Consider the following 16,878-nt stretch of genomic DNA (forward strand, 5'->3'; position numbering starts at 1 on the left):
TTGACACAGAGCATAATTAAGCTGAAAAACTCATGGCCTCAAGGTGGTATTGAGGCCAAGAACTTAATAGGATTCTAAATAAAATTAGTCATATGGAGAATTAGAACACAATAATAGTAGATATTATTTTTTTTATATACAAGGGATATAAACCCTCATGCTTCAGGGTATAAGCCATCCACTAACTGATGGAAATTAGGAAGAAACTTTGTTTACAGGCACGTTATTCCATAATTTTTCCTTGGGAGGGGAGTGGTGAAAGGATTTGCAGTTTAATCCAGAGTATCTGGTACTGGCAACTATCAAAGACAGTTTGCTGGTAGATGGACCACTGTTCTGGTCTGATCTGGTATGGTAATTCTTTTGTACGTTCAAGTGATGCCAATATGAACACTAATGTTTACTCAAGACTGAAGCAACCCATTTCATGCAAAAAAAAAAAAAAATCAGTTCTTGAAAAGCTGCTGAAAAATCACTCTGCAAATATTTTAAAACATTTCTTTCCTTGTTGTTATGAAGCTGTCAGTAGGAAAACACCAGATATTTGTTTCTTTTGGATTTATTTGTTCTTGCTGATTATTCACAGCTTGAAAGCCTAATCCTTTGTTTGCAACATCATAATCATTTACACACAACCAATTATGTCACAATGGATTATGAGTCCAGGATGGGAATTACTGTAGTTAATGAGGCATCAAAACCCTTAAAGATTGACTCCAACTACTTATACCACTTTTGTTTGAGTGGCAAATTGAATGAATAACCAGTTTTTAAAGAAATGTGTATATATATTAGTGGGCCTTTGGCCCCTATTTTTCCTCCCTTCCCCAGGCTCTATACCCTGCTGAGAGCTTATTGTTGTACCATCATCAGGAATCAGGCAGCAGACAGTGCCCGAGGGTGCAGTTGTCTGGCAAACAACAGCTATGTAAACAATACAGTATTGGTGCGGGAAGGAGTCCCCACCCCCACATCCAGCAGGTTCAAGAGAACAAGTCCTGAGGGGAGGAGGTGGAAGGGAGTTATACAGGCCCTACACTTTTTCCTCTCCCTCATCATAGCAGATGAAAGGGCTTCTAGGAGGGCTAGGGGGTGCTCTATAAGTAGCAACAGGAGGAAGTGGGAGCTCAGCACTAACAGCTGACTAAACTCCCCAGCATTGCCCAGCTGCCCTTGTATGTGATTTGGAGTAGAGAAGTTCTTTCCCAACCCCTTCTTCAGACTGCTTGGATGGGATATGTCTTCATCCATCCTCTTCTCTCTCCTGCTCAGCCAGCTGCCTTTATTTTGCGGGGGCTGCTGCTTAGTTCCTAGGCTACCAGATTTTTAAAGGTGTGTGTGTGTGTGAGGTTGAGCAAATGTCCCCTTCCTCACTGATATTAGTAGCAGTTCTTTTTAAACTGTTTGTGCAAGCCTCAGGCAGCTTCTGCCACCCTCTGCTGATGAGAGAAATAGCAAATATCAGTGGGGGGCAGAGCCTATGGGGACTTCAAAAATCCTAAATTATATTTTTTTTAAAAGATCAAAATTAGTCATTTCTCGGTACCACTCATTTTAAACAAGTTTGCACAAAACCATTCCAACCATTCTGTGAGAAGCAAAGATCTTGTTTTCATGTGAATGTTCTTAAAATAAAGTAAAAGGAAAAATACACTTGATAAAGAAATAGACTTTCTTAAAACTATGTATTCTATGAAGCACCACCAACTCAATAGATTGTGTGATTAAAGACTTTGTAACATTCAGTTTAGCTGTTGGCTCTATCTTATCTTGCTTGTTTTATGTTAAACAGTTAATCAAGATTATGCTCAAATAAATTGGTTAGTCTCTAAGGTGCCACAAATACTCCTTTTCTTTTTAGTTAATCATTGAGATCTGCAGTGTGAATGAGTCATAAACTCAGTAATATTATAAACAAGTTTATAATATTTTTGACTAGAGAATACTAGATCATGAATTTGGTAGCAGAACCTCAGACAATTTGATATATACGTTTTCCATAGTTTATTTTCTGATTAAATATTTTTATTGGATGTTAAATAGCTATACAATCCATAGGTAGCTGCAATATACTCTCTAAAGTCCTGACCCTCTCCTAATAAAGTCAGAGAGTTTTGCCATTGACTTCAATTAATGCAGGATCAGATCCTAACAGAGGTTCATGAACAACAGCTGCCTGTGTTGGTTCCTACTTATTTCTGTTGTGGACTACAATAAAAGACCTTAAAATAAATTTAAATATCCCCCCAATATTACCTTTCTATGTAAGCAATTGCTTTAGTTGCTACAGAGGTGTTTTGATCATAAATTGGAAGGAAGGTGTTCCACAGAGTCAGAAATGAGAGGTGGTTCAGAAGATGTCTGTATTAAAATGTGATCCATATTAAAAGGTTTTTGAAAAACCCTGCATCTGTCGTAACAGAACTGATGTATATAGGTGAAAGAAAAGAAGTAAACATAGTAAACGTGGAAACATAATGAAAGAAAATAAAGTAACATGGCATGTACTCCAGACAAAAAAATCCAAACACAAAAATAGTCTAACTTGTCCCAGTGAACTGAAATAAATTATTTCTAAGGAATGCCTTAAGTATCACAGTGTTTTTATGTGGAAAATTAATTGAAATTTTTGCTGGGTGAACTCTGCAACCCTTTGTCCTTGAGTTTTGTGTGGGGAGAGTAGCAGTGCAAACAAATTGGAAGGGAAAAAAATTAGATGTATACTAATAGATATTACAAATAAGCTGTCAGTTTTCTTATGACAGGGATATAAAGTAAGTCGTCCCATTCATTCTGAAATGAGTGATTTGATCCCATAATGCTGTTGAATGTGTTAAACTATCTAGCCCTTGTAATATTTGCAAACCAGTTAAGTTATTTTTATAAAACATATATAAAACCTATTTGTTACTTTAAAAAATTATAAAAATTGTTTTACTTTTATTACTTCTGCCAATAAAAATTAACATGCAAAAAATTAATTAAATGACAAATCTGTAATAATGAAACAAAATCATAAAATGTAAACAAAGGGAAAAGGAAATACAAAAGGTAAGGTAGCCTGTGGAATCTCACTGTAATATAACCTTTATTTGGCAACGTTTTATTTTGAAGTGCAAATATTTGATACAAATAGCCTTTATTTAAACAGGAAGGTTCTGATCCTGCAAACATTTATGTATCTGCTTAACTTTATGCACCTGAGCATATCCATTGTTTCCTGGATTGAGACCTGACTGTTAATCAGTAAATGGGAATACCATGTAGTGACAGGATAATTAAACAAATTACTATGTACTAAAATAACAACTTGGTTATTTCTGTGTTTTAAAGGAGAGTATGTCACAGGGGCTTTTGCCGTAATATATAACAATGTAAATCGTGGAATTATCAAATAAACTCTCGAATCAATAGTTGGATTAGAGCAAAGACTGTAAAGAAAAGTCTTATTTCCTTTCTGAAACTTGTGATAGCTTTGCTTTAACATGGTTGACACCATAAGACCGATATTTTGACAACAGGCATGAGAAAGAGCAAAAGGAAGTAGGTGAAAGTCTTATGGGCTAAAAAAGAACTATTGGAAGAACCAAAACCCATTCTAAATGCAGACTAAGCTACTTTCAAAGGGCAACAGATTATATGACCTGCAGATGATAGGAGATTACTGGTGTTTGATATATAAAGGAAAAATTTCAAATAAGACTAAAAGTAGAAAAGGGGTAAGAATATTTAATTGATAATGGCCAATATGCCCCAAACCAATCTTCGGAGAGACTGCTTAAGACATGGGAACTTATGTTTTTTATTACTGTTGTAGTCCATAGTCTGGAATCCTGGACCTGTATACAGTCTGAGAGCAGGATTTTTCTGGTATTGATGTGTATATGTGATTTAAAAGATTATTTGGATTCTCTGCATCTCCAATATTTTATGTTCCCGTTCATGGAGAGCTCAAGGTAGTGCCTACAATACTTGTTTCATGTCATAATTAAATACTTTATTTCAAATGATGTATAAAACACTTGCTACCATTGGTATCTTTTCCTCCATATAGCTAAGCATTGTACAATCAAAGCGGTGTTATCTATAAGCCAGAACTTTACCAGCCCGAAAGCTCTAGGAACCGGCATTTCTGATCGCTCCCACTACGAAACATGATTTTGGTAATTAATTGATCTTTAACTATTCATGGTAAATAGGCCCAATGGCCTGTGATGGGATGTTAGATGGGGTAGGATCTTAGTTACTACAAAAAATTCTTTCCTGGGTATCTGGCTGGCTCAGGGTTTAGCTGATCGCCATATTTGGGGTCGGGAAGGAATTTTCCTCCAGGGCAGATTGGCAGAGGCCCTGGAGGTTTTTCGCCTTCTTCTGTAGCATGGGGCACGGGTCACTTGCTGGAGAATTCTCTGCACCTTGAAGTCTTTAAACCATGATTTGAGGACTTCAATAGCTCAGACACAGGTGAGAGGTTTTTCGCAGGAGTGGGTGGGTGAGAGTCTGTGGCCTGCATTGTGCAGGAGGTCGGACTGGATGAGCATAATGGTCCCTTCGGACCTTAATGTCTATGACTCTTCATAGGGTTGCCAGGTGTCTGCTTTTGGACTGGCAATCCCGCTCGGAAAGAAACCCCGGTAGCTCCGCCCATCCCCCCTTAGCCCCTCTCCAACCCCGCTGTGCCTGCTGCGTGTTCGCTATGTGCTGCCTGGGGACACTCAGGCTAAGGGCCAGCGTGCTGGCTGCCTCGATGGGATGGCTCCCTGGGACAGGCCCTTCCCTCTGGGAGACCGGCCTGACGCCCTGCCCGCCCGTGGAGCACATTCCTGCCAGGAGTTAAGATGGCGGCGGCGTCTCCTCTTGCCTGCGTCCCCACGAGCCCGGCGGGGCGGGAGCCGGCTGCGCTGGAATGTGGGCGGGGCGGTGAGGCCGGGCCCGGCCTCCTCCCTGCGCCCAGCCGAGCTGTGTCGGGCAGCGGCATTAGCGGCTGCGCGCTGAGAGGAGCCGCTCCCAGGCTGGCCGCCCCCTGCGCCCGGGGTAAGCTACCGGGGTGGGGAGGAGAAGGGCCCGGCGGAGCCTAGACGTGAGAGCCGGGGGGGCTGACAGGCCGGAGGGGCGGATAGAAAGAGGAGGCGAGTGTCGGAGGGAGTCGGTCCCTCGCCCCCAGAGATCGCTGCCCCGGGGACACGGTGCGGGGAGTGGGGCTAGAGGCATTCAGAGCAGGGGGTCACCAGACATGGGGAGGGGGAGAGCGACGGGGAAGGAGGACGGGAGGGAGCCTGACAGAGAGCAGGGATGATGGCACGGGTGGGAACTGCCAGAGGGGGAAGAAGCAGAGATTGGTATTTGTGGCAAGGTCTCTGCCAGCTTGTCCTTTATCTGCTCTTATTAATTTGTAATTCTCTGAAGTCTGTTCTTACCTTTGCAGCTGCGGTTTGAGGGGGAAACTCTTGGACTGTGTGTGTGTGGCTACACTAGGAAGCAGTGCTGTGTTTTGGCCCTTAGACCTGGGAGCTGCAGGTTTCCTTCTTAATTTGCGTCTTTCACGAGAGAGCCTGACTTTGGGCATAGGGAGGGAGGGAGGGAGGGCTTTAACTTACTGATGTTCTGCCTTCTGGTTGCCTGTGTATTCTCAGGGAATAGAGGAAAATAATAAACAAAAAGCAGGCAACAAACTATTATTATTAATTTGTAAACTTAATATAGAAGTTTAATTTAATTTTTAAGATGATGGGAGGATTATAATAACTTGGAGTCTAGAAATAAGATGCACAGCATATACGATTTGTGTTTGGTTTTTTGTTTCATAATTTATTTATTTCTTTTCTGCAGGTCAATTATCAACATTAATATTGTTTGGCTTTTTTTTTTTTCTCTACACCTCCAAGACTATTGTACTCTCTGCCGTGTAGCTTTATCCTGTTTTTTTTCCTGTTTAACTCAGCTGCAAAACACAAGATCATGAAGGCTGTAAACCAACTGGTTCCTTGTTAGAGATAATGTTATTGATAAGAGAAATAGAGATTGTCTCTACCTAGTTCTTGAGGTCTCCAGGGTTGTTTAAATATGGATTTATCTCCCACAACATAAGCTTGAAAGGTTTATTTTGACTCTCAGAGGTTAATACTGAAGTGCCATTGATGAAGAGGAGCTACTTGACAGTTGCCTTTGACGGGTTGAATTGTGCAGCATCTTTTACCCAGGAGGTACACGGAGACCCATTTGTTTTCATTCTTGACATTGTTTCCACCTGGGTTATGGCAGAATTCTGATACAAAAGCAAAAACACACAGGAGGAACAATTTGGAATATAAACTGAGCATGGTAGGATCTTGAACACAAATTGTTGGAAAAGGAGAGAAGAGGAAGTGAAGGAATGGCATCCAGAGAAAGGCTGTATGAACTTTGGATGCTTTATTGTAACAAGGTAACTATTTTCTCATTTTTCTTTTTTTAGAAACTTTCTTTGCACACCTCAATAGCAGGAGGTATTAGTTTGCTTTTTTGTCCCATGAATGTTTATTTAATAGCTCTATGTGGATTCCAAAACAATTATATAACTCACCAAAAATTAAGATAAAATTATTTGTGACTTTAAATTTTCTTTTCTTTTTTCTGTTTAATGTACACTACACAAAACCTAACCCAAACAAACCCTGCATTAAAAGAACATTATTAAGGTTGCAAAGTCTCGCACTCAATTTTAGTTCTGGCAATCTTAACTTTTATCTGTGCAACCTTAATTTGGCACAATTCTGTATATTCAATATTATAGTCTCTATCCTATGATCACATAGTATTTCTCCCACAGGAGTTGTTTCATTCTGTGCACAGGATGGATGGTTCCTACTTAATTAGCAGCTATGCAATATTTTGTTTTCTTCTCATTGTTCAACATGTGGCCCTAGGCCTCATTTACTTCTTGAAACCTTGATCTGAAGATAGAAAAGCCAGTGGTGCTCATCACTACAGTATCTAAGTGCTACACAAACATTTAATGAATTTATTTTCAAAGCATACTTGTGAAGTGAAGTGATAGTAGTGTTATCCCCATTATACTGCGCATTATGTAGTGCTTCATATGTTCAAAGCACAGTTCCTGTTGACTTCAGTGGCAGCTGGGAGTGCACATCTTTTCTACAAATCGGAAGTTTCCACACAGGCACACAGAGTAATTTTAAATGGGAAACATCTGAAAACATTAACTGTTCTAGAGACCTTGTCTATGAAGTGGTGAGGAATGGAGAGGGTGCACAGGCTGCACCACTGCCTATAGGATTGGTAGGTAATCAAGCTAAATTTCAGTGGTGAAGCTCCTACACAGTTGGTCATGCCACAGCACAGGACAAAGCTCATGGCAAAGATTTTAGTGGGATGTGACCTGACTATATTTAAGGGCTTTAAAAACGGAGAGGGTCATCTTAAAAATCCTTTTGCCGTGTTATAGACAACTAGGATAAAGAATGTAGGGTGGCAAAATATGGTCACAGCCATGCAGCCCAGTGCTCTGGCATTCTGTAACCAGTAGAGAAGCCTTTCCCCAATTAATTAAGTAATATAGTTCTGCCCAAGGAGGTTTCACTGTGTTTGTTCTGAGCCTTCCTGCATTGTCTTTTCCCTTGTATAGACTCACATTTTCCCTTAATCTTTAGCCTGGTAGGTCAGTCACTGACTTGAAGGCAACATTGTCGTCTGTCAGCTAGCTATTAGGGATATCCCTACACCACGATCTTGAGGTGTGACTTTAGCTCGGGCAGACATATCTGCACTAGCAAGGGTAAAAATAGCAGTGTAGATGGCCACAGGCATCACAGGCTTCAAGGTCGGCAATACAAGCATGAGTGACAGATATTGGGTACATACTTTTCCAAGAGACTGAGTGCTACCTTTGTATCATTTCAACCTATAAAGACCTTGCATATTGAGAATCTTAAGGCCATCCTAAAATTCTGATCTGCCGGTAACAGTGACAGGTGAGACTGCTGACCTCTTGGGCTTTTCCTTTATTTAAAAAAAAAAAAAAGTTGTGCATAAACAGTCATTTAAAAAAAACCTGATGCTTGTGAGCACTAGATTTCTGCTTTATTTTCATGGAGTCCATCTGCATTACAATAACAGTGCTAGTATACCGTGTTCCCTCTGTCTTGGTTAGCGATGTCTGTGCTGTAACATGTTTTTTCTATTATTGTTATAGTGTGTGTAAAGGGAATTGTAGATCTAAAATTTTATTGGTGTTTAAGCCTCGGGCCTGGACAGAAGGGTGTGGACTGATGACTGTTTTAATAAATGGTGAGTTAGTCTTTAAAAAAAAAAAAAAAGCTAAAACACCATTATTTAAAAGCATTATTTTTCTCTGTATTGGAGGACTCCCCAGCAAGGGAGACCTGGCAAATTTCTGTCCCTTTTGCACAGTTTGCATGGAACAAAGGAGTGGATTTGGATAAGAAAATATGGCCCTAAGTGCCCATGGGGCACCAGTACAACAGTTCTCTACATAATCTAGTTATCACACCTCTGCTCCCACTGTTTAGGTATAGACCCTCAAATGCTGAGGTTAATGTGCAACTCTCTTTTATATGCAGTACTTGCTTCTAGTACTTCATTCTTATGGGGTTGTCTCCCAATTAAATGCTCTTCAGACCTCAGAGTAGTGTCTATGATAAATTCAATTAATTTGACTATCTTATCTGCTTATGGAAAAATAGAGGACTTGAGTATTCAGAGCTGTTAGTCTGGCAGTTTTCTCAAGGACTAAATAATTCATTTAAACAACCCTCTGTGCCCAGTGCTATAGCTAAATCTTTGTAGAGTGAGTCCAGGTTAGATGCCACATTTGTAAACAAGCTGTCTTTATCCACTGGCACTGTTCTTGTCTCTTATCCTCATTATTATGGGAAATTAAAATGAACTTGACCTTGAGCTGAGGAAGTAACCCAACATGTCTTCTGCTTCTTTCATGGATATTTTCAGTGAAGGTTCCTTAGGGAAGATATTGTAGTTGTTGCCTATCTTATTTGGGGGCAAATATAATATGACTTCTGTCTGTTTCTGTAAATTGATTCTGAGCAAAACTTTTCATGCCACTTTTACTTGCTCACTTTCAGAAGTCACCATCTGCCACTGGACATTTTAAAACAATCTACTGTCTCAGCAATCTGTACCAAAAGACAATAGAATGTACTGTAACTGACCTCCATATGAAATGTCCCAATGCAAAGGTGAGAGTTAGTGTACCTAACTCGCAGATAACTAACTCTGACCGTTAAACTTATAAACCCTTCTTTATATAAAACAACGATAAATTTTTGTGTAAAGTCTTATATGTATATGTCTGTATAAAATATAGTGTGTTTATAAACAGAATAAATGGATTTGTGATTAGACCAGCCTTTTGTATTGTGAGGCCAGGTTGAACCACATAATTGAAACTGATTCATTCAGACAAATGATATTGTAGTTCCGTTTCTAAAACAAACTTGGCTCTTGCAAAATTATATTGTTTAGTTGTGGTGAGAGGTATGCAATTTAACCAGAATATAACCTTTTTTGACATTCAACTTTAAACCTAGTGAAACACACTCCCCCCGCATATCAGCCTCACTTTAACTTGCACGGGTCTTCCTTGTTGCATAATTGCTGATTTGACAACGTGATTTATGTCGCAAAATACTACATAAGAGCAATAATTTGATGTCAAATAAATAAGCATTCTACATACAGTCTGTGTATAAAGTGACAAAAACAAAATATTTAATTACTTAAAATAGTTGTATATTAGACTAGACTTTTTTGCCTCTACCTATATTCTTCGAGGATTTTGATTTATTTAAAGCAACAGAAGTATAAATGAACTATTTTTTTTAAAAAATCAGCTTTCTCACAATTCATTTAATTAGCGGTGATATATCATAGACTTTAAGGCCAGAAAGGACAATCATGATTATCTAGTTTGACCTCCTGCACATTGCAGGCCACAGAACCTTACCCATTCACTTCTCTAATATGCTTAACCTCTGGCTGAATTACTTAAGTCCTTAAATCTTGATTTAAAGACTTCAAGCTACTGAGAATCCACCACTTACTCTAGTTCAAACAGCAAGTGATCTGTGACCTGTGCTGCAGAGAGAGAAAATGCACCAGGGTCTCTGCCAATCTTACCTGGGGGGAAATTCCTTCCCAACTTCAAATATGGTGATGAGGTAACCCTGAGCATGTGGCCAAGATCCACCAGCTGGACACCTGGGAAAAAATTTTCTGTAGTAATTGAGTCCTCTCCAACTAGTGTCCCATCTCCAACTGTTAGAGATATTTGCTAATAACAGGTTTCAGAGTAGCAGCCGTGTTAGTCTGTATTCGCAAAAAGAAAAGGAGTACTTGTGGCACCTTAGAGACTAACAAATTTATTTGAGCATAAGCTTTCGTGAGCTACAGCTCACTTCATCGGAGTCACAGATGGGCCATATGCCATTGTAAGCAATCTCATACCATCCTGTCCATAAACTTAACAAGCTGAGTCTTATAAACTGTTAGATTTTTTTGTCCTCACTGCTCCTCCTGGGAAGCTGTTCCAGAAGTTCACTTCGCTGATGGTTAGACACCTTCATCTAATTTCAAGACTAAACTTGTTTGATGGCCAGTTTATATCTGTTTATTCTTGTGCCAATAGTGGCCCTTAACTTAAACAATTCCTCTCCCTCCTTGGTGTTTATCCCTCTGATGTATTTATAGACAGCAATTATATCTCCTATCACGATAGCCTTCATTTGGTTGAGACTGAAGAAGCTTGGCTTCTCTTGTAAGGTAGGTTCTCAGTTCCTCTGATCATGCTAGTAGTCATTCTCTGCACCTGTTCCAATTTGATTGTATCTTTCTTAAACATTAGTAACCAGAATTGCACACAGTATTGCAGATGAGGTCTCACCAGTGCCTTGTATAGTAACATTTTTCTATCTCTACTGGATAGGCTCTTTGTCAGGCTGAGAGAGAGAGACTTGAGAACACTCTTTCTTTTAAAGTTATCTGTGGCCATGAGTGGGTGAAACTTACCTTGTTCTTCTCCTAGCTACAGTGTTACTAATGAAACATTAAAACAAAAATTAGTACTTCAGACATTTAGAGAAGTCGTTCCTGAATTCTAGAAGCATATGACAAAGTGTCACAGTTCACTTCTTAAAGAGATTTGTTTCTAATAATCATTCATGTAGCTTATTTGAATAAATATAAAATGATTGTATTGTAACGAGCAGGCTAATATGTGTTTTGTGCCCCTGCCTCTACTATATGAATCTGAACCATTTAATTAGGTCACAGTAGTCCCAACATTGGGACAAAGTTAATGGGAATTTTTCTTTGGTCAGGTGGCAGGAGCCTTTGCTTTTGAAAGTCTGTCCCCATTGTTCATATTAAATTCCAAGTGTCCTTATTGTGCAGTACAATGACAACACTGTGAAATTCCTAGATGGCCACAGATTTGGTATGGCCTTATTAATTGATAAATATTGTTCTTTACAAGTTAATAAGGAATATCCAACTCAAAGTACAAAAAAAATTTAAACCGTTGAAAATGATTTAGAATCAAATGTTGAAGAAACTAAAAGAATAATCACTGAATCTTAAAAGGCATCACATACCATGAAACTGGGGTCAAAAGTGCAGAAGCTCAAGAATATCAGAGCAACTGGGATATAAATGCGTAAAGATTGGGTTAATATATGATTAAACTCTTGTACTGTAACATATTAAACTTGGTCCTCCACATAAAACCTAGCTGGTGCAGTTGCTTAGAGTAATACAAGACTGACTCAAATAACAAGAATGACAAATTAAATAGCCCAATTAATTTTGTATGGAACAAAAAAAAATGAAATTGTAAGGAATGCTAGCCAACAGTCTATTAATTTACAGTGTTGCTTTATGTGTGAACTAAAATTTTGTCAGTAGGCATTGTTAAAATGGTTATGAATTTCAGAAAGACAAACAGCCATTTTAGGTAGCAAGCTGTTCCTGTTGCAAGAAACAGGACACAAGGGAAAGATGTTATCCCTTTGTAAAACAAAACGAAACAAACACCTACTAATGACAAAAATGAAAAGCTGCCTAAAAGATCCAACCAATAAAACTTTAGTCAACCTTTTAAAAAAAAAAAAAATACAGTAGCAAACATGCAAAAGTGTGGGGAAGGAAGTCTAAACCTGATTTCCATCCTCATACAAACAGTATTCAATTTTAGCATCTCAGTATGGGTTGAGACCTCTTAGTGCTACTGCAATATGAACATATAATAATGTATTATTCCCACCCTCTGTCTAAAAGAGATTTTCAAAAACTCCTATGTGATTTATGAGCCTAAATCCTATTGATCTTACGTACTTTTTGAAAACTTTACACAATGAACAGTTGAAGAGAGATGGACAAAGTCACTGCAATGTAGACTCCTGACATATGTATGAGCGGGTGATAAATAAACATCACATAGTTAACACTATTCTTCTTGTACACCAGTAAGATCTAATAAAATTAAGGCAGGTAATAAGCCATTAATTCGCTACGAAAAGGTAAATAATGTAATTTCAGGTAGCTAACCACCCTTAAAGCCAGACTATTTAGGATTTAAATTATAAGGTTGAAAAAAAGAAAAAAATATTTTTGGGGACATGTTCAAAAAGTTTGGACAGAAACAAACACTGGATTAGGTTGACTGCAATGAGACTCCAATGGAGTTTTATTTTAAAATAATGTTCACAAGAAAATGCTTAAGAGCATGTGGAAGTATCCCATGAAACATTTTAAAACTAGCAATGGGAAATGAAAGGCAGACGTTACTGGGGAAAAAAATTGACAAGGGGGCGGGCAGATAGTCACACACGTTGGCAATAAGGTCAGAAACATCTATAGAATCCAAAGAGAAGATTAAGGATTCGTAGTTTGAGTCTCCTTTTAGAATTATCACAATATAGGACACATGATATTTGTCATCCCCATAAGAAAAAGCTATAAATTCAAGTGAAAGTTGGTGGGAAGAATATAAGATGAGACGAGGAATAAAAAGAAATAATAAAAGAATTATTTTGTCCAGAAGCATCAATCAAAGATTAAAGAGAGATCCTGGCTTCTGTGAAAGAGTAATTGAAACTTTATGTGGACAAGAATACAAGCCTAGCCTAAACTTTTTCCAGTGACCACAACTCCAAAAATAGCTGTTTTATAGTACGACACTTTAACACATCTGGTTACTGTAGGTGCAGACGCATAGGCGGTGTTGGTAGCACCACCGATAGTTAAGCTTGCCCAGTGCTTCTAATTAAAAGTCCCAGCTTTCAGTTGATTATAACTTTGCCAAACTTTAACTATTTGGGCTGAAACTTTTCAGTTAGGTGCCTGCCTCAGGCTGAACTTTGTTGGAAAATTTCGGCTAAAATGTTTTTAAGTGGTATTCTTTGTAGAGGTATTTCTTTTTACTTGCTTTATAGAGGCTGTAAGTTGTCTTACGTTTTGTTGAAATTCGATGTTAATAAAAAAAATTAATTCTAAAAGTTGACCAGAATGTTTGCATGAATTTTTTAAAAATACAGGTCAATAAATATTAAACCCAAGTGTCTTGACATGCAAGTCAAAACAGACCTAGTTCAAGATCTGGCTTAGACTGTCAGGGTGGTTTGGTGTTTTGTTTTGTTTTTCTCCTTCAGCTGATATTAATAGCCACCTTTAGCTGCTGTTCCTTTCAAACTTGGACAAATATTACTTGTAATACTGTAGCATGTGGAAGCCGTTGTAATATTTTTATACTTCAGCTGAGACGAAGAATGGAAAGTTTTTAAATGGTTTTAAAATAAGTTTGTGCCCTCTAACACATGTCAAAATGAAGGCCACGGAAGGGTCTTACAATGAGACAGGTTTTTTGTCTTTTTAAATTTTTTTCCTTAACCCCCCCCCACCCCCACCCCCGCAAAAAACAGATCCCATGATAAAAGAAAATACCCAAAACTGTTTTAAAGACTTATCATAAAGTTCTTCTTTAGATAGACAAGTTCAATTAGAATGAAAGCTATTCGTTGTAGGAGGTGAATTAAGGGCAGTTTCATATTTAATGCTCTATTTCTATTAATTTTTTGTAAGTGTAATTCAATCTTAGTGTTGTCTGAATTGTTTTAATAATTTAAAAACAACTCAGGGGAAAATAGTTGCTGCTCTGCTTTTGTGGTAAGGGCACCAGGAATGAAATACAGGGAAGAGCTTCTTGGCTGTGCAAACTGAAGTCAACTTTGGAAGACTTGAATGACTGACTGAAAAAAGATGCTCAAATAAATTGGTTCGTCTCTAAGGTGCCACAAGTCCTCCTTTTCTTTTTGCGGATACAGACTAACATGGCTGCTACTCTGAAACCTGGAAGAAGATGCACATACTATTTAACTTCACCCAGGCTCAGTGTTTTGTGACTGCAAGCTAAATTTAACGACTTCAAACAAGTGTCTTGTCAGACAAGTCTGACATGCATTCTGAATTGCCATGCTGGGGATTTTTGCCTTTAGAGCATGGAATGTTAACACTCAAAATAGCCCCAGGCAGATCTAGCTTTTGTTTATAGCACTCAGTACTTCCTGTATATAACTATAAAAATTGTACCAGACTTTGCTCTTCTGATTGCATCTTGAAGTTTGATAGAAGCACAGTGAAACCTCTTCTTTGCGTTTCTTGTAAGTTTCATGAGGTGATCACTGAAATCTAAGTATAGTTAAACCTAAAAGCAGTTGATTTATGAATAAATGAAAACCTGGAAGAGTTTTCAAGGGTCATTGCCAATTTGAAACCAGGGTAAATTTTTCAGAGGTGACTTGAGTCTAAGTCCCTCAATCCCCACTGACTTTCAGTGAGATTTAGGAGCCTTGAAAATGAGACTTAGGGTTCTGTGTCACTTAGGCCCTTTTAAAATTTTTACACCTACTCAATTTAAAAAAATAAATCAAAAGTAACTTGATGCTACTTCCTTCACCATTTAAAAAAAATACCTATTCCTAATGTAAAAATTTCATTTTCCTGTTGGTCTTCAACTTAATCCAAATGTTAACACTGAATTGCAGTTGGTTTTTCATATTGTTGCTTTTGAAAGCTCTCATGTCCTTCAAGAGAGCGTAAGCTGATAATTCTAGCTACTTTGTCCTTTGTTTTGGATTTGTGTTTATAAGATTTCATCATTGAAAGCTTACCTTCCTATTGCATTACTTACTGAGTTTAAAGACTGCCTTGCTAGACCTAGAATTTCCCTGCAAATCTAATATAATAGAATACATTTACTATTTGTACAGAAGTATTTGCTTACAGAGTGTAATTTTATATAAGGCAGTCTAACATGCTGGCTAACCTGCTTTATTTTGAAGCTGATTTCTGAAGTAATGGAATGATTGCTGTGGTAAAATACACAATTGACTTCTAAAGTGACCTGTAAGAATCACTATACTGTATGTTCTGGCAACATTTCTTTTTAAACTGTAGCTAGCTGTGAATATTATTACTCCATTAGGAGACTATGTTATAAAATGGAGGCTTAATGTATGCTATTTTGGTGGGGAATAAAAATATTTGAAAGGAAAGAACAGGAAAACATTTTCATTTCCAGATTATCTGAGATATCTTTTGCTTTAGCTGACTTGCATTTTTTTTCAAGATGAGTGAATAATGTTCCCATAGTAGCTGTAAATGCTAATGGCCAAATTCTAATCTTCTTTATCCCTGTGCAAACCCATTGAGCTCAAAAGCCTAGAATTAGGTCCTAAGTATTTGTGGTTCATTTCTTGATCATTGTGTAAAGAGCTTAGCACGTTTTTGAACCCACTTTTGCTTCCACAACAAGTGAAACATTTTATAATTGTCTTAGTAAAAACTTAGGTAGATGGATAATTATTTAACTTCCACTTTCTAATTTAACCTCTTGGAATTCTGAGCCTTAAAATAACGCTGTAGATGTCTTGAAACTCCTAACAGATATGGAGATATATATTAAATGACATGTTGGAGGAATTTTTGAAACATATCCTGCAAACTATGTGAGGTAGTTTTCTTGGCGGTCAATCAGTTGTTTTAGGCCATAGACTTGTGGATTTGAATGCCAAAGATACAAAGAGCTGAGGTTTTTTTATTTCTTATAAAAATAAATTAAATATTAATCACAAAAAACTTTGCTAAAACTCTTATTTTTGTAGAAGGTTGACCTACTTTGTATTCTCTGTATTCAATTGAACAGTAGTAAGAATAGTAATAAAAAATAAAATAATGAAGTCTGACCAAGTTACAGCTCCTCCATTCCCCCACCTCCACAGTGCAAATCAAATTTCCTTCTTCCGATTTCATTTCAGAGTTAAAGCGTGCCTACATTCGGTGAGAAAACTAGTACAAGGACATTGGTTTGTACACAGTGATTTGTATTGTTTCTCCTTGTGATGCTATAGTATACCACCGCATAGTTCTTGTCAGGAGAGTGTGGTGCATCTCCACATAGCAGCATTAAATTCATTTATAATGGTTGCCTGAATTACAGATCTAGGCCAACTCCAGATTTCTGCTTGCAAGATGATGTCAGCAAAGTTTAAGTATGGAATGAAAGACTAGTCTTATTCCTTGGCATCTACCACTGTTGCTGTTAGCAGGGCCTTTGGGTAACTTTCAGATGTGAGACACTGTATTGTGGGAGGGCTGAACCGGTGGAGGGCAATACTTTGTTTTCTTGTCTGTAGCGGAAGGGGGATGGCTAACCATGTGACTGTATTGAATTAATTGTACTTGAGCCAAAGATCTTGTCCCAAGTGGCTCAAGCATTTGGTACAGTCAACCCTAGTAAACCTGCGGTTTTCTCCCGAAACTGCAATCTGAGAGATTCCATGTCTTTTC

General features: G+C 38.0%; 1 protein-coding gene across 1 annotated transcript in view; it reads left to right on the top strand.

The window, feature by feature from the left end:
- Positions 1-4,922: 4,922 nt before the first annotated feature.
- NBEAL1 (neurobeachin like 1) overlaps positions 4,923-16,878 on the top strand; it is a 126,037-nt gene continuing 114,081 nt past the window's right edge. The window contains exons 1-2 of the mRNA XM_074967960.1: positions 4,923-5,034; positions 5,830-6,424. Of these exons, the coding sequence (XP_074824061.1) occupies positions 6,374-6,424 (51 nt within the window). The 5' untranslated portion in view covers positions 4,923-5,034; positions 5,830-6,373. The remainder of the gene's footprint in view (positions 5,035-5,829; positions 6,425-16,878) is intronic.

Source organism: Natator depressus, chromosome 11 (assembly GCF_965152275.1).
Source record: "Natator depressus isolate rNatDep1 chromosome 11, rNatDep2.hap1, whole genome shotgun sequence".
In the NCBI taxonomy this organism is placed as follows: Eukaryota; Metazoa; Chordata; order Testudines; family Cheloniidae; genus Natator; species Natator depressus.